The sequence below is a fragment of the Oryzias latipes genome, chromosome 16 (genome assembly GCF_053564925.1).
Source record: "Oryzias latipes strain Hd-rR chromosome 16, Olatipes_Hd-rR_3.1".
Lineage (NCBI taxonomy): Eukaryota > Metazoa > Chordata > Actinopteri > Beloniformes > Adrianichthyidae > Oryzias > Oryzias latipes.
In genome coordinates, this window is record NC_136252.1 from 25,833,479 (window position 1) to 25,854,882 (window position 21,404).

Below are 21,404 nucleotides of genomic sequence, written 5' to 3' on the forward strand. Positions count from 1 at the left end.
TGTTTGTTTGTTTGTTTGTTTGTTTGTTTGTTTGTTTGTGCACATATTTAATTTACATTTGATTATCTTGCAAGAAATACAACAAGGAATCTGTTCAGTACCGAGTCACACTGGCTGTTTTTTTTTGCTCAATTTTAGGTCAGTGAATTGGATGAAATTGGATGTTTCAAAATGAACCGATATCAACTTTGAATCCTATTAGCAACCACAAATTATGATACAGATCAAATCGTTTTTTAAAATGAATCGTAACACCCTTAATATTTATTATGTTTCCTATCAAAAACTTAAAAAATAACCCACAATCTTTTATAAAGCAACTGAATGACAGGCCATCTAAAAAACAAGCGTTCTCGTTTATTGTATTTATATATTTTATTTTCCGTGCTTCTCCACAGAGGCCGATTTTGTTCACGTGTTATTGAAGTGCCACACACAGTCCGACAGGGGGCAGCGTAGCGTGGACACGGTTCTACCGGAAACAGAATCGGGCAAAAGCGGAAGTTCCGAATATTGCTCCCTGAATTCTGGAACGGTTGTTGCCTGTTCGTAGACAAATTTAGTGTCAAAGACGTACCTTTCCCTCGAAGTAATGACGAAAATGGACAGATAGTGTTAATTTAAAAAGGTGAGTCAATAAAAAGCTGCCACGACTTAGAATTTTGTTTGAGGAACGCCGAACTGAGAAATTAGCTGCTGAATTTAGCAAGGCTAACTTCAAAGCTTTGTAGCTGCTATTGTTTTTAGCACTAACAAATCTGTTAACGTTGGATTCTTATCTGTGTACTAAAGAATTTATGTAATAATGGCATTTGCTTACTTTGTTGTATTTTATTAAATTAGCCTAAAGCCCTTAAGACATCGTGTAGCGTTAAGCTAAGCGCTTTCTGCTGCGCGCGTTTTCCGGTCTCTGTTTTGGAGTAAATAATTAGGGGAAGCAGACATCAGATTTACTAGTTTAATTAAAACATACTTGCATTTTGTATTGGATGCAAACGCTAGTTTTTAGGCTTATTAAATGCTGCTTTAAGCTACATGCAGTTAACCGAAGTAAACTAAATTGGGAGGGAAATGTTTTTGGGAATGGATCATCTTTTTTTCCTAATTTCACTGAAATTTGTACTGTTTTTCTACAAATTTAAGGTTGTGGTTCCTTGAAAAAGCGGTGCTTTCGACTGCCACGCAGGATTTGGGAGAGCCTTACCCGGGCCACCAGCGTCTTGTAACTTAAAGAACTGCTTTGCGCTTCCTCCTTGACCTTGATCACTGAGAATGGCCAATAGCACCCCAATAATAGTGAAGAGCCTGCCTGCTGGTCCTGCAGGTAGAAGCAGCCCAGAAGGATCTCAGGTTGAGTATTTTTCAGTTTTGTATTTAGTATACAGTAAACCCTTGTTTTTCGCGGGGGTTACGTTCCAAAAAGAACCCGTGATAGGCAAAATCCGTGAAGTAGAAACCTTTGTTTTTTCTTACAATGAATTCATTCATTCATTCATTCATTCATTTTTTTGAATGAAGAACACAATGCACGATGCAAATCCGTGAAGTAGCGAAACCGTGAAAAGTAAACCGCGTTATAGCAAGGGATCACTGTAACCACTTTTATGTCCTTATATTTTTATATATAACTTTTGAAATGTATTCTATTTGAGATATTGTTTATATTTTATCTAATGTAAAACTGTTTCATCTATTTGTCTTTTTTTTGCAACAACTACCATGTACGCTTTTGAATTTGATGCTTTGTATTTTGTTTTATTTTTTTACCTGAAAATATTTCTATTGTGTGACTGCAGCTAACAGCTACTTCGGGATACTGTTTAATTGTGAAACACAAACCTTACACTCACATGTGTAAGTGTTACACTTTCTCTTTCCTCTTGTCTTCAGGTCCTCTCTAAGAAGAAACTGCAGGACCTGGTGAGAGAAATTGACCCAAATGAGCAACTGGATGAGGATGTTGAAGAGGTCAGATTAAAAAAATATTGTAACCTCTTATAAAGACTATTAAAAGACATGCCTGTTGTATACCTTATTTAATATTTTCAATGCTTACGTCCGTCCAGCATTTCAAACTGTTACGTAGAAAACATGGATTTTTGTTACATTCATAAATCAGAACATATCTTTATTTGTGTGTAAAATCTTACTTTGTTGAGTTCCTTTGAGGCCTTCATATGTTTTTTCTTCTCAGATGCTTCTACAAATTGCAGATGACTTCATAGAAAGTGTTGTGACAGCAGCCTGTCAGCTGGCACGCCATCGCAAATCAAACACGTTGGAGGTTAAAGACGTTCAGTTACATCTAGGTATGTTTTTTACAGGCTAAATGCCCTTTTATTTTGTACTTTTTGTTTGATAAATATTTAGTGGAAACTAAGGGATTTTTGTCTTATTGTTGTGTTGTTTTTATGTATTTTAGAGCGTCAATGGAACATGTGGATTCCTGGTTATGGCTCTGATGAAATTCGACCGTATAAGAAGGCTTGCACCACAGAAGCTCATAAACAGGTAAACGATAGAGTAATTTTTCTGTTTGTGAAGTCATATTATTGCCGTAATTGTTAATTTTAGTTCCCTTTTCTTGAGTCTAATGCTCCCCATGTGTTTCTTTTTCAGAGAATGGCACTGATCCGCAAGACGACTAAAAAATAAAAGGGCAAGCCCTTAGGTTGAACCCAATTTGTATATTTTCAAATTTTTAACTTTTCTTTTATGCAATTGTTTTCATTTCCACTTGAGTTTGTCATTTTATTTTATTGACAGTAGAAAGCGTTTTGATGAGGTCGTCTGTCTTTGACATTAAATATCGCTCAATTGTAACGTCTCCCTGAATTTGAGTGTGTGGAGTCATTGCACAATGTTAGTACTTTGGTGTGTGTTTTTTTTTTTCCCACTAAACAGACTGGTAGAATTTCATTGTAAGTCTTGTCAATAAACACTTGCTGGAAGAATTCTTATGAATGGCGACCATTGCTGCTCCTCAGTTTTTTTTTAAATCCTTTTCAACATATTGATGTACACTTGGCCAAATCTGAAACGCATCTAAAATGACTTTGGCGTAGCTATTTTGCAAGTGTAACAAAGTGTGCTTTGAATTTTTTTTACTGTTTATACAAAAAGTTTAGCAGTAAACGGCGCATTGTTGCCAAAATAAATTTACCCGTGGTGTTAAAAAATAACAAATGAACTTAAGTGCATGGCGTCCCTAATGTTTTAACTAATAAGCTGTATTTTTAATCTCCTTGACGACTTTAATTTAGCACCGACATGAAAGCAAAACCATAAGAAATTTTTAAAAAATAGTTTGAAATAAATTCAGGCGTCAAGGGGTGAAAGACTTAAAAATGACAAGCCACAACATTAAAAACACATAAAATGGTTAACCTTTTTCCTCAGCCTGGTACTAAGGAACATTCAGATCGGTTAGATTTAGCCAAAAATACATTAAAGGTTGGGAAAGCATGAAATATTTATTGAAATTTTAAGTAAAATTATCATAGAATCCAGTAGTTTTCAAAACGTTTTTCCTAATACTTGACAAGAAAGGTTTCTATTTAAGTCTAAAGAGCAAGAATGAAATTATTGTTAGACCATGTCAAATACTCATGAGCCTTTACTTTTGTGCTATCCTAGGCACTTTAACATTGGGAATTGGGTCATCTAGACCCCAAAAGACTGCGCTGAACTTTTTTCTTCAATGATTTGTGATCTCTAATGGATTACATGAAATCCTCTCCACCTTTATCCACCTTTGTCATGGTAGGAAGAACACGTCAATGGTCATTTTGACCCCATAGGATAGCACAAGTGTTACGTTATATGTCTACAACAGTCTTCATTTTCAGCACCAGCAACAAACAAAAATGTTTACAAGAGTGCCAGGTTAATGACACCATCAGGACATTAGTGGGATTGGCTTTACACCATTCACAAATACAAAATCTATCAAGTTAAAAACCAAAAGTCTGCCTTGCATGCAGATTTCAGAGGCTTTGGGGGAAACTTTGAGCTTCGCTAATGCAAAGCGAGTTTTAAAAGAAATCCTGGACAAAGTAGAGACCTGTTGGCAAAACTTGTATTATTGCTGAAGAGATGAGGTCAAACATTTAACATTAATCATCCTTTATAGAAACAATCTGAAAAGACAACCTGCAGTCATAAAAATGTTTGTTTTAGATCAGTACGTCTCATGGTACCAGTTTGCTTTAATACACGAGTACAAAAACAGCATTTTAGTGATCATAGCCACAAATTTCAGCTCCTATGAGGGTACTTGTTGTCAGTCCAGTATTTACTCGCAACATTTCTTTTTCTTTGGCGCTGTGCTGGCTTGCGAAATGCTGGCCTTTTGAAACTGCAGTGCCTGTGGGGCAGCACACTTAATGCCATCCCAGCCTTCCTGCAGCTCCACTTCCCCGCTCAGCAGACCCTGATAAACCCGCCGAGTGAGAAGCTCGAAGCACTCCCTGACATTGTGGCCAGTCTTTGCTGAGGCCTCCACATAGGGCAGCCCCAGCTGTCCGGCCAGTTTCTCAGCCTCCTCCCGGCTCACCACCCTCTCTCTGTCGCTCTTCTGACCCACCAGGACGAACAGAACCTTGTGCGGCTGGACTCGCTCGCGCACCTCATCGTGCCACTCTTTGATATGGTCAAAGGAGTCTCGATTGGTCATGTCAAACACCAGCAGGCCTCCAACAGAGTTGCGGTAATAAGAGCGTGTCACTGACCTGAGGAGAGAGGTGAGGGGGGGGCAAGAGGGATTTAGATTTCAACACATTAAATCCTTCACATAATCCAAATAGGAGTTCAGAGCTCAGACTTTGACAGAACCTTTTTTGTCCTCTCTCTCCATACAGCTGCACTGCGTGAGTTTGATTCGTTTAGATGAAGCAGATTAGCAAAGAATCTTTGTCTTTAAGACACTGATAATGACCGCGTTTAATCGAGACACAGTCAACAAACACAGTTCTGTCAGCAGATACTGGCTGCCGTCTCGAGCGGAAGGTCCTCCCGTGGATGTAAACAAGCTGCTCCATAACAATACTTCATAACTAAAAACAAACTTAGCCGAGCTTTCAGCTGACTCCATGGAAAATGGAGCTGAGGTAAACAGTTTGCAGTCTGCCACAGTTCATTCAACCGGACAACTGAAATAATGAACGGAGTGGCAGAATTAAACATTAGGTGTCATTTAATATGCAGACTGTCAGCAAACTGCAAAGGCTGCATTTATGAACCATTGATCTTCAGAGGGTGAGTATAGAGTTGAAGCTGCAGGCAAACTGATGAAGAGAAAAGAGGAATGCAACAAACAGGAGTTTATGGAGGCACACCTAAGGTCGTAGATGGGGTTACCATGTCAAAAGGTGTTTCTGTGATCCGTTTAAATGTCTTTGTAAAGGACAACGTTTGGGAATTTCCAAGGCAGACACCTTGGTAGAGGGGCTCACCTGAACCTCTCCTGCCCAGCTGTGTCCCAAAACTGCAGTTTGACACGGACCCCCGGCTCCACCTCCAGGAAGCTGACATAGAAGTCCACACCTACAGTTTGGTTGATGGACTCCAGGAACAAGTCCTCAGTGTAGCGCTTCAGCAGAGAGGACTTCCCTACGGTGGAGTCCCCCAGCATGATGATCCTGAACTGGTACTGCCACAAAGTCAGGTCCATTGTCGCTGGGGGCGCAAAAAATAAAAAAAAAAACGAGATAAAAACAAGGAACTTTAGGATATAGAAGCACAAGGAGAAGAAAATATGAGGAAGATTGGAAAAGATCAAAGATAAGATTGTTGGAACAGGAAAACCAAAAGGAGATGGACCCTGTAAATAATCCGCTTCCCCATCCGCCGACTCCTTACCTCTGATGCTGCAGATATTGTGAAACAATTTAACAGCCACTCCCCGTTAATCTTCCAGTGGTAGTCTGTGGTCAGAGTCATGTCAGAGAGCTACGGGTTTGACCCAGAAGAGCATGTTTCTCAGTTTCATCTGGTATGACTTATCAATTCCTTCTCACAAGCAGGTGTGTGGAAAAATGTGTCCCAGACTAGATTCCAGCTTCCCCACAGGTCCGAGCAGCTGATCATAACTGCTACTGTAAGCATGTGTGGGAGTGCTGCTGTGCAGGGGCGTGGACTTGCTAATGTTTGCCTGTGGAGACTTGACAAAAGGAGGGGCCAGGACACAAGGGACAAAGGGAGGGCTGTTGTGGAAAAGGAGGGACTGATGTGGGAGGGACGCTCATCAGGAAGTGGTTGCAACACATAAAATATCAAGGCAAAAGTAGTTTCCTGCTGTCACATGTATTCTGAAAATTCTAGCTAAACTTAGAAATGAGGCCTGTCATAACTTTATGACTATCTCTGGAGGGGACATTGTTGCCCACAAGGGGAAGTTGATAAGAAATTCTCCTTGAATTCCCTGGGAAATACTCCGGATGTAAACACACAAGTCTGCTATGGGAGGCTTCGTTTGTGTATTCTTGTGTATTTTTAGAAATGAAACAGATCTTTAGACAATATTGTTGCAGGAAAATTTCAAATATTACCACTACCATGGTCAAATCTCCTCAAGTGAATCTTTCATCCAGCTTCTAGGATAATAAAGAAATCCTCTTTTATTGCTTTTGTGGAATTATGAAAGTAGACAGAAATATAATGCTGTTTGGATATTTGATAGCTTTTAAACTTTAGGGATAACTGTTTCCCTTTTGCAATATTAGTTTGCAGACGCCAAACTGTTTGCCTATCTGCCCCAGTTGTTGACTCAATGGTCATTTCAAGTTGGCTGGATTGTCAGATGACTTTGCATCACCAGTTTTCTCAGGAGGTTGACAATATCTAATGTCAAAGGATTATGAATAACATTTGCTGGTACGAAGCAGAGGTCACAAGGTTGGCTGTGTCCCAATCCGGTGTTATAGGGAACAAATTGAGGGAATTCTAAGGACCTTTATGAAGACAGAAGTGATTTCATGAAAAATGCTCCATTAGCGTGACAGTAACACAGATCAGTCATCATAACAGAAATTAAAGCTCACTCAAAGCGCTGTTACACTCGTGTTGAAATATTTTAACTTGTGTTTTCTTAAAGTCCCTCACCAACCATCTTTTCATTTATTGTACAAGCGTTCAAAGTGGACTTTAAATTATGATTATGCTGTTTTTAGCCAAAATCTAAAAATCTATCGTTTTCTGCAGTACGGTAGTTGGTTAGAAATTCGCCGCCAAGTTGCGGGCAACCCCGCCCGCCCCCCCTTTCCCATCATCTATAATGGAGAGCTCTCTGTTTATGCACTCTCCCTCAACCTTGCAGCCCCTAACACCCCCAACCTAACTATACTGGTGCAACCAAAATGGCGAGCAACATTGGAGCTATCTAGCGGTACAGTTTTGAGCCAGATTCCAGCTCAGACGAGGAAAACAGAGACATACATGGGTCTATTTGTCTGGAAGTGGATGCATCAGAATTGAAGGGGGGGGGGTTCTACATAACAAATATAATCTTTTTCCAGTGGCATTCTTTTGTCTGCTCCTGATTCACAATTTGAATAAAGAAATACTCAGAAATGCAACTTTGGGCTTGATTTTCTTTATACATGGCCTCCATCATATGAAAAATGCTACAAAATACTGTTAAAGACACACTTTTCATCAGAGTTGGTCTTTCATGATGCATTCATTATTCATGCCTTTTTCCAAAAAATGCCCATTTCAACAGTTAGTGTAATCTTTTTATTAGGTTTGTGAAAGCCTAATGTTTTAGTATAAAAAGGTAAAAACACAATTTACAATTTCCTTTCAAAACAATCTAGTAGAAATGTTACTATAAGTTGAAGAACGTTTAACTTTAACTAAAAAAAGTGACACCGTTACAAAGAGGAATACTTTAACTCAAATACGTCCATGTCAGGAGAGCTGCTGCTGCTGCTGCGATCGCTGTAAGTGTCCCTGAAATTGGAAATAAATAGATCAAAATGAGAACTTCACTGTAATCTAAAGCAAAATAACTCAGGCACACCAGTTTGCCCTCAGTGGATCTCAAAAACGGTTTTTGTTCATTCAGCTGAAGACCATCATTTGAGTTTAAGGTTGAAGGCTTTTGTTGTCAGTGCCTGTTTACTGCACCGCTGTGTGTAAAAATGCACCCCAGTCTGACATCCTGTCATCTGTTAGGCCTCTGCTTAGATATAAATACTTTGGAGACAAGTGATAATAGCACACATAGCAACCTCAAATAACCTATATTTTAGTTCAAATTAAACAATAATGTTAACCACTTTGTTGGCAGCTGGAAATTGCATTAGCAGTTTCAAATTTAAGCAACTGTTCGATTTCAACAGACTGCTCTTTTCCAATTATTGTTGTCTATAGAAGTGCTATAGAAGTGCTTTGGATTTGTCCCCCATGACTGAGTAAATGACAGAACTGTCTGTTAGATTTCATGCTCTCATGTTTACTTTGCTCTAATCTCCTTGGATGGAATAGTTGACTTTTTGGGATGCCTATTCATTTGTACTCGAGCACAAATCTGAACCTTTTCCACTTTTCCTCCTTAAGTGTGCATCAATACATTTATTTGTGGTTGATAGCTGACTGATCCAGATGTTTACCTTGGAGAAAGGCGACAACCTTTAGCCAAGTAGCTCTGGAGTTTCCCTGCAGCAGCCAGAAGAAGACCAAAGTACGGAGGAGAAGGCTTTATGGGCCTGGAGGTGAACTCTGGGTGATACTGAACTCCCACAAAGTAACAGTGATCTGAAACAAACACATCATCCGTTTCCTTTAAAGCCACACGCTTTCAGATTTGTGTGCTGGTTTTAGGAGGCCGCTCACCTTTCAGCTCTATGATCTCCATTCTCTCCCCTTCGATGTCTTGACCAACAAACTGGAGTCCTTTTCTCTCAAAGTGATGCTTCAGCTCAGGATTCACCTAAAATGAGATTCAAAATCCAATGAAATCACTTTTACGGCTTCAGCGGTCATTACCACACATATCAGATCACATTTAGCATTATAAACCTGTGATCTTCATTCTTTAAGATCCTAACTATAAAGGCTTTAAGTTGTTTCATAGCCATACATTTACTTTCACTTTTTTAAACCGCCTCCTTTTATTTTTTACTAACAAATCACCAGACAATCTTGCTTCGAGTAGAATGTTTTATATCTTCCAGTTATCCAGAAATTTAAGTCCAGGGATTTTTGCAACATAACAGCCATACTTCTTTTCCTATAAGTGCAGTTTTATTGGAGCACCTCTGCAACAAGCAGGGCTGCGTGTCACTGCCAAAATAATTCCCTCGATTACTGAACATTTCTGGTTTGTGAGATGAAAAGCGGTTTGATTTTCAAATTCTACATTCTAAACTGACCTTTTTTCAGCTATGAAAAACACTTTTCACATAACGTGACAAAAACAGCACAAAGGTGGAATTTTTGAATCATTTATTTTACAATAAAAACTAATCAAAAGCAATTTTCTGCCTTAAAAAGTGCAACTTAAATTATTTTAAGGGAAACTGATGTATGGATTTGATAAAGTGATAGCCTTTTCTAAGTTCATTAAGTAATTAAGATTTTTAAACCCAATCCTTGTAACATTATGTTCATAATATAAAAAACATTTTTCTACAATAATACATAAAACATGTTGTACAACCAGATTAAAAAATACCTCAAATCTGTGTCTGTGCCTTTCTTCAACATATTCAACATCTCCATAGAGCTTCCCTGCAACAACAAGTTAGCCAGAACAGAGACTTAAATGAAGGTAAAAAAAAACAAAAAACCAGCAGCACTCCTTCCTAAATTCGGATACACACTCAGTACGCTGCTGCTGGATTTGAAAATGGTCCGCCTTTTTCCCAATCTCATAGTCCCACCCATCTGCCCAGGGTTGTGCTCTGGCATGTCAATCACCTGTTTAAAAAAATGAAAGTCATGCTTCTCTACTAATGTAAAACAATAAGAGCATGGGAACGAAAAATGAAACTTACCACGGGGTGTTCAGTTTCTGGGTTGAATTCTGTGGAGTTTGCATCTGCAAAAGAAAAGCGAATACTTGTCTCATCTTAAATAGAAATGGCCTGGGACTGTGTTTTTTTTCTCATGCAGAAGCTCCGTTGGAAAAGCACAATTACCCTTCCATTCCAGAACGTTGCGGGCAAACTCGCACACCGCCAGCTGCATGCCCAAACATACCCCTGCACACAACAAGAGCAGCGCTTATGAAAAGATACGACACAAAGCACTTTCAGGACTACGGACTAACAGAACGGTGTTTGTATGGATACCGTCAAAAAAACAACTTTTTCCTCGTATCAGATGGATGCCGTTAGGAGTAACAAGCAATCCTCTTCCCTGATTACAGAAGAATTTCAATAGAAAAACACTTTTCACAAGAGATTCATGTCTAAATGAAGAATAAACAAAAACTATTCAATTAGAAAACCTTACTAGTCCAATTTAGAAACTATAAATACAATTAAATAATTAAAACATTTGTTTTCATTTAACTTGCTTACAGAAGCAATTGATATTTGTTGCAAGGATCTGGAATTAGTGTTCTGATCTAGGGTTGTGCCGATGGACGATACCATCGTCCATCGTGATGGGTGAGTGACATCCCGATGGAGAGACCACCATCGTGATGCCACGACCCCGCCACGTTGCGCGTCGACATCATAAGCCGCGGTTACATGTACAAAATATCTTGATGGGATCAATGGTCGGATTAGAATCCAACCGTGTACATGGGCACAGAAAAATGTTTTCAGAATATAACAAACGTTCACTAAGGTCACACTTTCGGTAGTAATAAATCATTCGCACATGCGCAGTGGGGTTTGAAAAACCGGAAGAGGATATAAGTTCCGCCGAGCGGCTTTTTTTTTTTCAAACTTTATTGAATGTAACAATTCAATACAAAACAATGTTAAACAGCGCCGAGCGGCTATATACATTGACATGTCAGCTCGGTAAAATACGAGATGATCTTCTAAACCTGATTTTAATAATGTTACGGTTATTATGAAACACCTGTTCGCTCATCATTTGAATTTTAATCCGTGTGGTCAGAGCTTTTTCTGAACGAAGCCAGGATTAGCAGTATGCTAACACGGGCTAACAACATTAGCTTTGGGTGGTGCTGCTTGCTGGCTGCACGTAAACATGTAAGAATAACAAACACAAATGCGCGTGATTGATTGAATTTTTTCTAAGGACTGAGCGACATTTCTGCTTTGAAGCTCAAACCGCTGTGTGTGCTGACGATCCGAGCTGTGCTCAGACACACACTTTTAGACCCGGTTCTGAGTTCGGTTGTTTGTACCCCTAGAGCTGCGGGACGGATCGCAGTCCTAAATCTCCCACACATACCGCTCATGTAACATAGCATCCCCCCCCTTCCCCTCAAACACAAAGCTGTAAGTCCGCGCTCCGCCGGTCCACTTCACTAGTAAAGTGCGGGAGCGGACTACTTCTTTTCTATTTTGTTTGTTACTTTTTTTGTTAAAGTCACTTCCCTCAGTTTATACTGGATCATCGCGGATTAGTCATTAGTTGGGAAATAAAATGAAAAAAGCAAAAAAACGAATAGCAGTTATATAAGAACGAAAAATGTAAAAATACCCCCCCCCCCCACCCCCCCCACGATGTCATCGTCCATCCTGATGGTTGACAGCAAACATCGTCAACGGCCAATTTAAGGGACATCGCCCAACCCTATTCTGATCAATCCTATAGACCAGAAGACACAGAACGATGACTGTGTATTTGTATAAACCAATGCAGTGTAGGTACATGAAAAAGACTCACAACTGCTCAAAATGCTCATTTAAGGTAGTGAAGCCCATGATGACTTGCAGTAAATCTCAAACTGCTCATTTGTCTGAACCTATTTGTGTTAGCTTGGTTCTCATCACTTGTTTTTCAACAGAACATAAAAAAAGAAAAGAAATGCTTAACACCTCTTACCCAGGAATGGCTTGTTTTGCTTCCTGGCCCAGCTGATGGCCATAATCTTTCCTTCTGTCCCTCTGACACCAAAACCTCCAGGCACCAACACCCCACTGTTCCACACAAAGACACAGGATGTGAACACACTGTCCCATCTGGAGGAGTGGGACTTTGATGACTAATTGATTTTTAAGTGAAACACGTTCTATCCCTGATAAATGAAAATAAATGGAATACACAAAGACAGAATTAAAAAAAACCTTTAAAAATCATACTTGTATTAATACTAATTTAAGCTATAAAATGATAGTTCTGAGACCTTTCTACATCGTTCTCTAGATCATCCCCCCCCCCCACCAGGTGAGACCTTTTCTGAAGCTCAAGGTGGAGATAGATTGTCAGTGATCTTGTTTTTCTTTCATGTTTTTTTGCTCCAACAGTTGATCTCTGTTGCTCAAAGTTGTTTGCTTATTGTAGATTAGTTCATCCCAGTCTTGTTCAGGTCTACAATCTTGTCCCTGGTGTCCTTAGACAGCTCTTTGGTCATGGTGGAGACAAGCTTACAGTCGGACTGTCTAAGATGTGGACAGGTGTCTTTTTTTTACAGATAACCAATACAAACAGCTGACATAAATACAGGAAACCAGTGGAGGATAGAAGAGCTGTCTTAAAGAAGCAGCAACAGGTCTGTGAGGGACAGAATTCTTGCCTCTTTTGTAGGAGCTAAATACTTATTACTCTCTACACAATTTTACAAATAAATTCTTTTAAAAAATATCAAACAAAGCAATTTCATGGATTATTTTATGTGTCCCTCACAGTTCAAATGTATCTATGAACATCAAAGACCTCTAATAAATTTAAACAAGACCACTTGCAGAATCTGTCACTGACAAATACGTTCCTGTCCCACTAGTTTAGCAGGAAGAAGGAATTTGTTTTAACACCTACAAACAACTTCTTGATCTATTTTTTCTCTATAAATGCAAATCAAAATAAATATCAAAACTTTTCTTAATTAATCTACATTTGAGGGAAGATTTATGAATAAAAAGTTCAGTATTATTTTTCAGTAGAATGCTTTCCAAGCTGCTACATTTATGCTTTTCCCTTAAATGCCTTCCACAGAATCAGCAGCAGAGTTCATCAACAGTACTGATTTGGTCTGCATTCATGATTGTTGTTAAATTGTTGAAATCCTTGATTCCTTTGAAATGATTTCTATCAGTTTTGTTTACTTACTGAGAGCTGCAGAGTTTCTGCCAGGCTTCGTGGTATTTCACTGGTTCATCCTGCAGAGTTGTGCTTTCCAAGTCTGCAGAGTCGATGTACTACAGCAACAAACAATGGAAAAGTGTCAGCAGTGTGGGATATTTTCTGTTCAAGACGTTTCCCCTCTCTTTTTTATTAGAAAAACACAAAGAAAAAAACAGGTTTGCATACCTTGACTTCTAGCTTGTGATTAATAGCGAGGGCTGAGTGCTCCAATGCTTTGATAACAGAAGTGTAGGAATCGGATAACTTTGTATATTTTCCCACCAGAGCTATAGAGACCTGCTCCAAGAGGCGGTCAGATCTGAAAAAGAGAATCTGATCATTCACAGCACTGACCCCCAATGCAGCGGGATGCAGTGACAGAGGCACATTTCTTTTTGACACCTCAACAGCCTCTGGTTTGTACCAGCTGCCAGCGATGACGGGGATTGCACTAACTGTCCTGTGACAGAGGTATGTGTCAGTCCAATTTGAAAAGGAAGCTGTCAAGACAAACCTCCTCACCTGTCGGCCATCTCTTTCCATTTTGTGAGCATCTTTCTGGCTCTCATTTCCACTGGCAGGTTCAGCCGCTGACACAAGTAATCTACGACTCCCTGGGCCTCCAGCAGCAGAGGCACTTTATAAACTGAGGACACGTCCTGGACACAGATGACCTGCAGGAAACATGATCAATACGGAAATTACAGCTTCACAATGCGTCAACATTTGGTTTATTTTGAAGATCAAGAAATTCTGTAAATAACTGAATGTTTGTTAGTCTTATCCAACAGCCGCTGGGATTATTTAAGTAATAATCAAGGCAGAGTTCACTTAGTTAAATGTATTTGTTTTGATTTAGCCTGGATTCTACTGATTGTGCCTCAGTCTCCTTCAATTTTGCACAAGACGTTGCAACGTTTTTTTCTTAACCAACAACCAAATAATCAAATAATCTATAACCATGTAAACACTACAATCATTCTGTCAAATGCCCCACAGTTTATCATTAATTTTCGAAAAGAGTTTGAAAAAACAAGATCACAAAGGTTATGAAATATTTGTTTTCATGTCAGTTATATGCAGCAGGCTTTCCCCTTTTACCTAACAAAAATTGGACGACAAACCAAATAATTAAACTTTTTATTTCAGTGAAAGTATTTTTAGACATATTTGTCTGTAACCTAAGGCCACATGCAGCTCTTTTTGCCTCTATTGTGACTTTTTGCCTTTAAAGAAAAATGCAAACAATGTTTGTTTTAATTAAGTTTTGACAAAAAAAAAAACTATGTTTAGATTTCTAACATGTCAGATAACTGTTGGACTGATGGGAAAAGGGTTAATTTACTGTCGGAGTGTTATTAGAATATGATTAAAGCACATATATTCTTGCTTTAAGCTGCACAACAGACTCTATCCCTGTTCAGATACAAAATTCTTAAGGTATTCAATTGCATTTACACGCATAGATTTTTTTTTAAAAATGTGATTCTACTCCAACGTTTTAATGTTTATATTTGATAGTAAAAGATGAAAAAGAATGAAGAGATACTAAAATCAAAATGCCATTTTTGATTCAAACTTGCTGCAGCAGGAGGATCTCATTTTTAAACAGGAAGAGTTTTATTTTGAAAGAAACTTCTATGTGCTGCTGTCAAAGTAAATGAAGTTACACTTGTATGTAAAAAAAGATAAAAACTTTTTGTAATTCATATATTATAAATATGTAAAGCTACACTCTAGAATTGAAAGGCTTAATGGCCACACAAATATAAAAAAATGATTTTTTTTGAACATGAAGGTAGAGCTTTGCAGCTCTCATTTGGTTTTGGTCAGTAAGAAACTGGATCAAATGGCTCTTTTAGCCTTAAATGAGCCAGAGTATATGCCTCAGAGTACAATAACAATAGAAAAACTCAACATTTCACCTGTGTGGGCTCCACATGACAAAACATGGAGATTTTCTCTTTGACAGACGCATCAAGAGCTGCAGAGCAACGGCACATAATCTGCAAAACAATATTAACAAAAATGAAAATTATGTCAAAACAGACTGGAATTTTTCTTTGTTAATACTCGTTTTGTCCAATTTACTCGGCTGCCTGCATCACTGATTCATGACGGGGAATTACCAACTAATCGACACATCGGTTACAAGAAGTGCTCTGGGTTGCGCTTATCTGGAGAGCAGAAGGAAATGAAGGTTGGACAATCTGATGACTTATTCTGGACGCATTCATTGGCTAATGCATAATCTGATTTACAGATTCATTCTTTTGATATCGTTTGGTAAAGATCTGCAAAACATGAAATATTAGTGCTGCTAGCAAATCTCTCTGCTCATCAAAAAACTAGGATAACTTGCAACATAAAAACAAAATCTTTTTTTTATTTTTTATTTACACTCTTTGGCGTGCAAACAAGAGGAGGCTTAGTGAAATGTCAATAGCATGGAGCAGACAAAAAACCCCAAATCAATCGTTTGAATTCTTATATCTGCTCTAATTAGGAGAGCAGACATGGGCTGAACAAGCTTGTTATGTATGCATGCCTCCTTATAATCACCTATTTCATTGATTTTATGTCACCTTTTTGCTAACGTTATCTGATAGGATAGATCATTTGTTTAATTTGTTTCTTTTCATCCTTTTTTTCAAGGTGTAAATTTCTTAGATTTATTTAATAAATTCATTTAACTACCATGTATAATCCACCTTCTAGTGTTCTGTCATCTAAAAATGCATTTTTGATGCTGGGTGGGCCACAAGCTCCCTGCTCCTCTCCATTCTGATGCGTTCACTTGCAGACAAATAGATCCACGTACATCTTCGTTTTCCTCTTCTGAGCTGGAATCTGGATCAAAACTTTACAGTTGGATAGCTTTGAAATTACTTGCCACTTCTGTTGCACCGATAATGTTAGGTTGGGGTTGTAATCTAGCAAGAAAAAAGTCTAAACAAAGAGATGATGGGAATTAGGGGCAGGCTTACTCCGCGCCAACAGTCTCACCCACAGCTCAGAGGCAATTTTCTAATGAACTACTGCCGCTCTGCAGAAAAACAAACCTTTGCTTCTGATCATGTAATTAAACAATCGAAAGTTAAAAGTTGAGCAACAAAGGTGCTGAAAAATTAATGAGACAAAACAAAAAAAAAAATTCTGAAGGATTGGACCTTTTCCAGCAGCCATTTACGCTCTGTGTTATGACCCAAAATGGTTGTGTTATGTGGCCAGATAACTACAGAGGTGATACCAAAGCAACATCCAACTGTCATCATACTCACCAAATCTGCAGACAAGCCCAGACCCCTCAACTCCCGAACGCTGTTCTGAGTTGGTTTGGTTTTATGCTCTCCTGTAGTATTGGGCTTCAAAAACACAACAGGCACTTGTGTAAAAAGAAATGCTCGATTGCGGAAGGTGTCTTCTAAATTACCAGAAAGCATGTGAAAAAAATAACACAGTGGTAAGCAGTAAAGCCATTGCTGGGAAGTGAGAAAAGCCATACCTGTGGTATCAAGCTGACATGAATGTTGCAGAAGTTTTCCCTCTTCACCTTGAACTGGAACTGCCTGAAGGCCTCGATGAAAGGCATGCTCTCGATGTCCCCGACTGTTCCTCCCAGCTGTCGAAACAAAAACAGCAGCTCAGCCCAGGAGTGTTTCAAAGAACACACATCTTACAGATTGTGGTTTTTAGAAAGAGCACTGGGGCCATAAAGCCGTCATAGCCGGTTTGAAGTATACTGTATACAGAGAACAGCCAGAGGCACAGATCATAATTTAACAAGCTTTATGGGGACCTGATGCATTTCACTACAGTTTTTAAGACAAAACATTCAAACAGAGCATACCAAAGAACAGCAGATATTTATATGCAACAAAAATGTACTATATTTTTAACGACTGAATGGAGTGCGATTCTTTTCTCCCCGTTGCAGGAAACAAACCTGAAGGAAGTAGTTTACACCCTCTCCTATAAAAATCCACAGATATAGCTCTCAATGTTGTTTTATTTTTCCACATTTTATGTCCCTGCCTCGGCGAGGGCGTCCATTTGTTCTTGTTCAGTAACTTATGGTGCTGAATGCTGTAAATATTCTATTTGCTTCAGGCAAAAAGTATATTGTTTCACAGATATGTTATTGGAAAAACTGGATTTCTCTAACTGCCTCAGGAAAATAAACAAGCTACAGCCAAATAATCAAAGAAAAAAAAATTGTTGAGGACATAGTTACCTCTATAACACACACTTGGGGCTCCACACCATCATCATCTACTGAAATCTTTGCTTGCTTCATGACCCAATCCTGGATGGCGTCTGTGATGTGAGGTACCACTGAGAACAGAGAAAATAAAATAAACTACAAAACACATTTGACAATACTGTACTGACAGTAATAATTTACCAAGTAACACTAATATTCATTTTTTGTGGCATACCGTTTCTCCTTCTATGTAACATAAACACAACCAACCTTGTACAGTTTTTCCCAGATAATCCCCTCTCCTTTCTTTGTTGATCACTGACTGGTAGATCTTCCCTGTGGTGAGGTTGTTATCCTTGATGAGGCAGATATCCAGGAAACGCTCATAGTTCCCTAAATCTAGGTCCACCTCCCCACCATCGTCAAGAACAAACACTTCACCTAAAAAAAAGCAAAGATATTACACTCACACGCTTCAAGGATCATGGTGTCTTGACTGTCCTTGATTTACAAAATTGATCAATATGAGCCACAGCGTGAAAACAATCTTAAATGTAGCCACTCTTCCTCACCGTGTTCATAAGGGGAGAACGTTCCAGCATCGATGTTGATGTACGGGTCGATTTTGATGGCCGTAACATGAAGGCCGCAGGACTTGAGGATTGTTCCCACACTGCTGGCGATAATGCCCTTACCAATCCCAGAAATGACTCCACCAGTGACCAGAATGTACTTCATAGTGGGTTCTATAGTGAGAGGAATGCAGACAAAATGAAGCCAGGAACTCAGATTTATTTGTTTTTTTTGAGATGTGTACTATGCTGAACTTCTACCACAAAAAAGTCATCATTTTATGTGTTAACGATTTTACTATATTATAACATTTACTCAAAAAATAAAATCGTGGATTAAATATAATAAGGCAATGCAATATTTTCATTTATAAAAAAATTTTTGGAGGTGGGTGATTTTTGCAAAATCCCCGGATGTGCTATACACGATCAATTTTGCACATCCATTGCCATAGTAACCTAGAGATGGTCATTCCAGGTCAACCAAGCTGTGCTTTGTATCCACAAAACAGGAAGGGAAAAGGCGGGAAATTACAACACAACTTGTTATTCCGGCTATCAATTTTAAAAGCAGCTAGCTAACCGCTAAAACGTGGTAAAAAAAAAAAAGATCCGACCGAGCTGCTGATCAGATACTGCTAAAAAAGTTTACTAGAGTGTTAGCCCGACTAAGTTATCGACGTTATGACTTTTTCCTTAGTCTTATGTAAAAAAAATAGTGTTACTCTCAAAATTATGTTTAAAAAACAAACTGGCCATTTTACTATGAGAACCGGAGTTCTATTTGTGTAGCATAAGCTTGTTCTTTGCTAGTTACTTACTAAAGACTACGAAGGACTAGCTGGTTGATATAGTATTATTATGCACTAAGTTACACTAATAAACCAAATATGTCGAGCCGTAAACTGCTGAGAAACAAACGTTCATATGTACCCTTGTGTTCTTACGAAGGCTGTCTTTGTTTTTCCTTAAAGCATCAGTCTCTCCGCATTACTTTATTAACACAAACACGTGTGAGCGGTTGATTCATTATCCAGATAAACAGGCTTCCCTTCCCTCTTCCGTTTGAGTTGTTTATCTTTGTCCCCGAGCTTGCCTTCTCAGGCACAAAAACACTGTGGGCCACCGAGGTGTCTAGGCTGAAGGAAATTTGCCTGCAAGTCATACTTTGGGCAAACATGCTACCGTACGGATTACAAAACGCCAGGACAATTCTAACGCGTTCTCTTTACATGTGAACATTTAAGAAACCTTACCATAAGTATTTGGCTATAAGTTGTTATATTTTGATTAAGAGATGTATAATTTGTTATCGTCTTGCACGTATACAGCCTAATGTATGTGAACAAAAGCCCCCGTATAGTAATATTAAAAATTTTATTCAATCATACGACAATAATAATAAATGAAAACATGATTTTAGTCATATAATTCCATACATATTAATTTGTATCGCTTCATTGTCAGATTTATGCATGTACAAATTAATGCCACTAGATGGCACACACGTTCTTAATTATGTTATCCTACAGTATACTTTCTCTCTACTCTGAGTTTTTACCAATATATACAAAGAATATTCTCAAGATAAACTGTTTAAACTACAGTTCACACACACCCACACATTTATGCGGCACAAATGTCTAAAAATAATAGCGTAGTTTATCTTGAATTCACTTTTGTGCTGCTCCCCTTTTTCCTGTGGGCCCAGAAAGTAATGCTTTCTATTCATTTCTGTCCATGATCTTGGTCTAATTAAAGGCTTCATCCCTGCCACCTCATTTTCATAAACTGTTCCCTTCAATTACATCTGACAAGTGAGCACAGACACACATTAACCTCCTGCATGAAGAGGTGCTGTGCCTCTTTCATTTCTCTGCAATCTTAACACATCATCCAGTGCAATTCAAAGGTGACTCCATCTTTTTAAATGCTCACAAAACCCATCTGGGGATGGCAGTGCATTTGTTGAGCACACAGCATTTTTTTTCCCCGGATGCAGAGAATAAGACAGCCTGCATGCCATGTTTTGCAATGTGATGCAGTCTAAAAAAGGGGGCCAAAGTCAGCCGTGACATATCAATTTTGTTAATGATTGTTTGCAGAGGCTCTTGTTTGTACCGTTTATTAACAACTAAAGAAAAGGCTTTTTTCAGAGAAAATGAAATCCCAGGTACAGGTTGTTTTTGTTAAATAATATGTGGACTTTCTTTCAAAGCTGCTCAAACAGCAGGCAAGAAGTACAGTAAAAAACCTTTAATCACAGGATCATCATTTCAACTTATAACATCTCTTTGATGTACATTTGAAAAAATATATATTTATAATGGGGATCTTTTTATAAAAAGTCATTTCTTTTTCTAAGTTTTAGAATAGTTATTCTTTTACTGCACTGACTAAAATAAAAGAAAGATTGTTACAGCTAAAAGTGAGGAGTTTTTTTGTCCCGGAAATGTATAAAGCATCCAGAAATGCATTGTATTCTCATGAATTTATGCTGATGACATGAACAGATTTAAAATAGAGCAGCCAGGTAGCTTTATTAGCGGTGCATAAATGAACCCTAACCTTGAATGAGCCTGAAACATTCTGCTATAGTCAAACATAAGTTTGGGCTGGTTGTGTTTTCTTTGACTCCACCCTGGGAAGCGAGATAGCACCAGAGTCATATATCAGATGGCTGCTTTACTCTCCCAGATCTCCATGGGGCTAAAAGGTCTACATCTTGGCTCAAACATCCCCCCATCCTGTATAAATCATTTATGAATAGGAGTGTGCATTGCCTTGTCCTCGTGTACTTTTGAAGTGTGCGGATCAATTTAAGAAGAGATCGCAGATGGCTGTCAAGCCACAGTACAATACACAACCAGACACTCAGAGGAGAAAGGAGCTCTTGAGCAATTAGTATCATTATTTCCGCTCATGTGCTTGGTGGGTTGGATAAACAGTGGCTGTGGCGGGAAAGGGGTTAGGAATGTGGGAAGAATGGATAATGATGGTAGATGCTGCACTGCAGCAGACCAATAACAGTTAGAAATTTCGACCTTCTGGGGATACAAAGGACTTTACGTTCAAACCACAAAGACCTGTGAATACAAATCGGAACTGATACATCTATTACTAACATTTCTTTATTGATTAAACATTAAAGTTCCTTTTTTTGGTCCAACCAATAAAAAGTGTTGAAATATTCACAGGAACCTAAGAAGAGCGATACATCTCAAAAAATAAATAATCAAGTTATGATTGTTTTTTAGATCTTTCCTAAAAAAATGTACATAATAATAATAATAATTCTAATACAAAATAGCGATTATTTTTAAACATTTCTTAGCTTAAAAGGAAAATGTAGCCATTGCGTCATGCTCCTTCTTGTTAGAGATGCATCTAACTGAAGATCTACACACCCCGTT

General features: G+C 38.5%; 3 protein-coding genes across 4 annotated transcripts; 1 reads left to right on the forward strand and 2 right to left on the reverse strand.

Annotated features, from left to right (window-relative positions):
* The first annotated feature begins 442 nt into the window (after positions 1–442).
* On the forward strand, positions 443–2,954 carry taf12 (TAF12 RNA polymerase II, TATA box binding protein (TBP)-associated factor). The gene is made up of 6 exons (XM_004078266.5): positions 443–628; positions 1,144–1,350; positions 1,891–1,968; positions 2,195–2,309; positions 2,423–2,511; positions 2,620–2,954. Exons 2-6 carry the CDS (start codon positions 1,273–1,275, stop codon positions 2,653–2,655), a joined length of 396 nt encoding a protein of 131 aa, XP_004078314.1. The 5' UTR covers positions 443–628; positions 1,144–1,272; the 3' UTR covers positions 2,656–2,954.
* A 1,106-nt stretch (positions 2,955–4,060) lies between these two features.
* On the reverse strand, positions 4,061–6,109 carry rab42b (RAB42, member RAS oncogene family). Its single transcript, XM_004078281.5, has 3 exons — positions 5,860–6,109; positions 5,454–5,676; positions 4,061–4,730 (listed from the first exon to the last, which is right to left on the reverse strand). Exons 2-3 carry the CDS (start codon positions 5,669–5,671, stop codon positions 4,295–4,297), a joined length of 654 nt encoding a protein of 217 aa, XP_004078329.1. The 5' UTR covers positions 5,672–5,676; positions 5,860–6,109; the 3' UTR covers positions 4,061–4,294.
* Positions 6,110–7,575: 1,466 nt separating this feature from the next.
* On the reverse strand, positions 7,576–19,065 carry LOC101165095 (CTP synthase 1). 2 transcript variants are annotated; one of them, XM_004078267.5, is made up of 18 exons: positions 18,925–19,065; positions 17,992–18,165; positions 17,690–17,860; positions 17,450–17,550; positions 16,721–16,837; positions 16,497–16,580; positions 15,141–15,221; positions 13,738–13,889; positions 13,402–13,534; positions 13,201–13,289; positions 11,977–12,071; positions 10,143–10,205; positions 9,999–10,042; positions 9,825–9,921; positions 9,677–9,732; positions 8,836–8,932; positions 8,613–8,757; positions 7,576–7,950 (listed from the first exon to the last, which is right to left on the reverse strand). In XM_004078267.5, the coding sequence occupies exons 2-18, from the start codon at positions 18,155–18,157 to the stop codon at positions 7,872–7,874; spliced, it is 1,770 nt and encodes a 589-aa protein (XP_004078315.1). In that variant the 5' UTR covers positions 18,158–18,165; positions 18,925–19,065; the 3' UTR covers positions 7,576–7,871. The 2 variants fall into 2 exon arrangements, with proteins under 2 accessions (XP_004078315.1, XP_020565944.1); XM_020710285.3 differs by having other exon boundaries at positions 18,813–19,026.
* Between the last annotated feature and the right edge of the window lie 2,339 nt (positions 19,066–21,404).

Excerpts from the sequence above, each read along its gene's own strand:
- taf12 (XM_004078266.5), top strand. The coding sequence starts at position 1,273 with ATGGCCAATAGCACCCCAATAATAGTGAAGAGCCTGCCTGCTGGTCCT. Across the intron at positions 1,351-1,890 it reads GCAGCCCAGAAGGATCTCAG|GTCCTCTCTAAGAAGAAACT; the intron begins GTTGAGTATTTT and ends TCTTGTCTTCAG. Across the intron at positions 2,512-2,619 it reads CCACAGAAGCTCATAAACAG|AGAATGGCACTGATCCGCAA; the intron begins GTAAACGATAGA and ends TTTCTTTTTCAG.
- rab42b (XM_004078281.5), bottom strand. The coding sequence starts at position 5,671 with ATGGACCTGACTTTGTGGCAGTACCAGTTCAGGATCATCATGCTGGGG. Across the intron at positions 4,731-5,453 it reads GCTGGGCAGGAGAGGTTCAG|GTCAGTGACACGCTCTTATT; the intron begins GTGAGCCCCTCT and ends CTCTCTCCTCAG.
- LOC101165095 (XM_004078267.5), bottom strand. The coding sequence starts at position 18,157 with ATGAAGTACATTCTGGTCACTGGTGGAGTCATTTCTGGGATTGGTAAG. Across the intron at positions 16,581-16,720 it reads ATGTCAGCTTGATACCACAG|CCCAATACTACAGGAGAGCA; the intron begins GTATGGCTTTTC and ends GTGTTTTTGAAG. Across the intron at positions 9,733-9,824 it reads ATCCAGCAGCAGCGTACTGA|GGAAGCTCTATGGAGATGTT; the intron begins GTGTGTATCCGA and ends TTGTTGTTGCAG.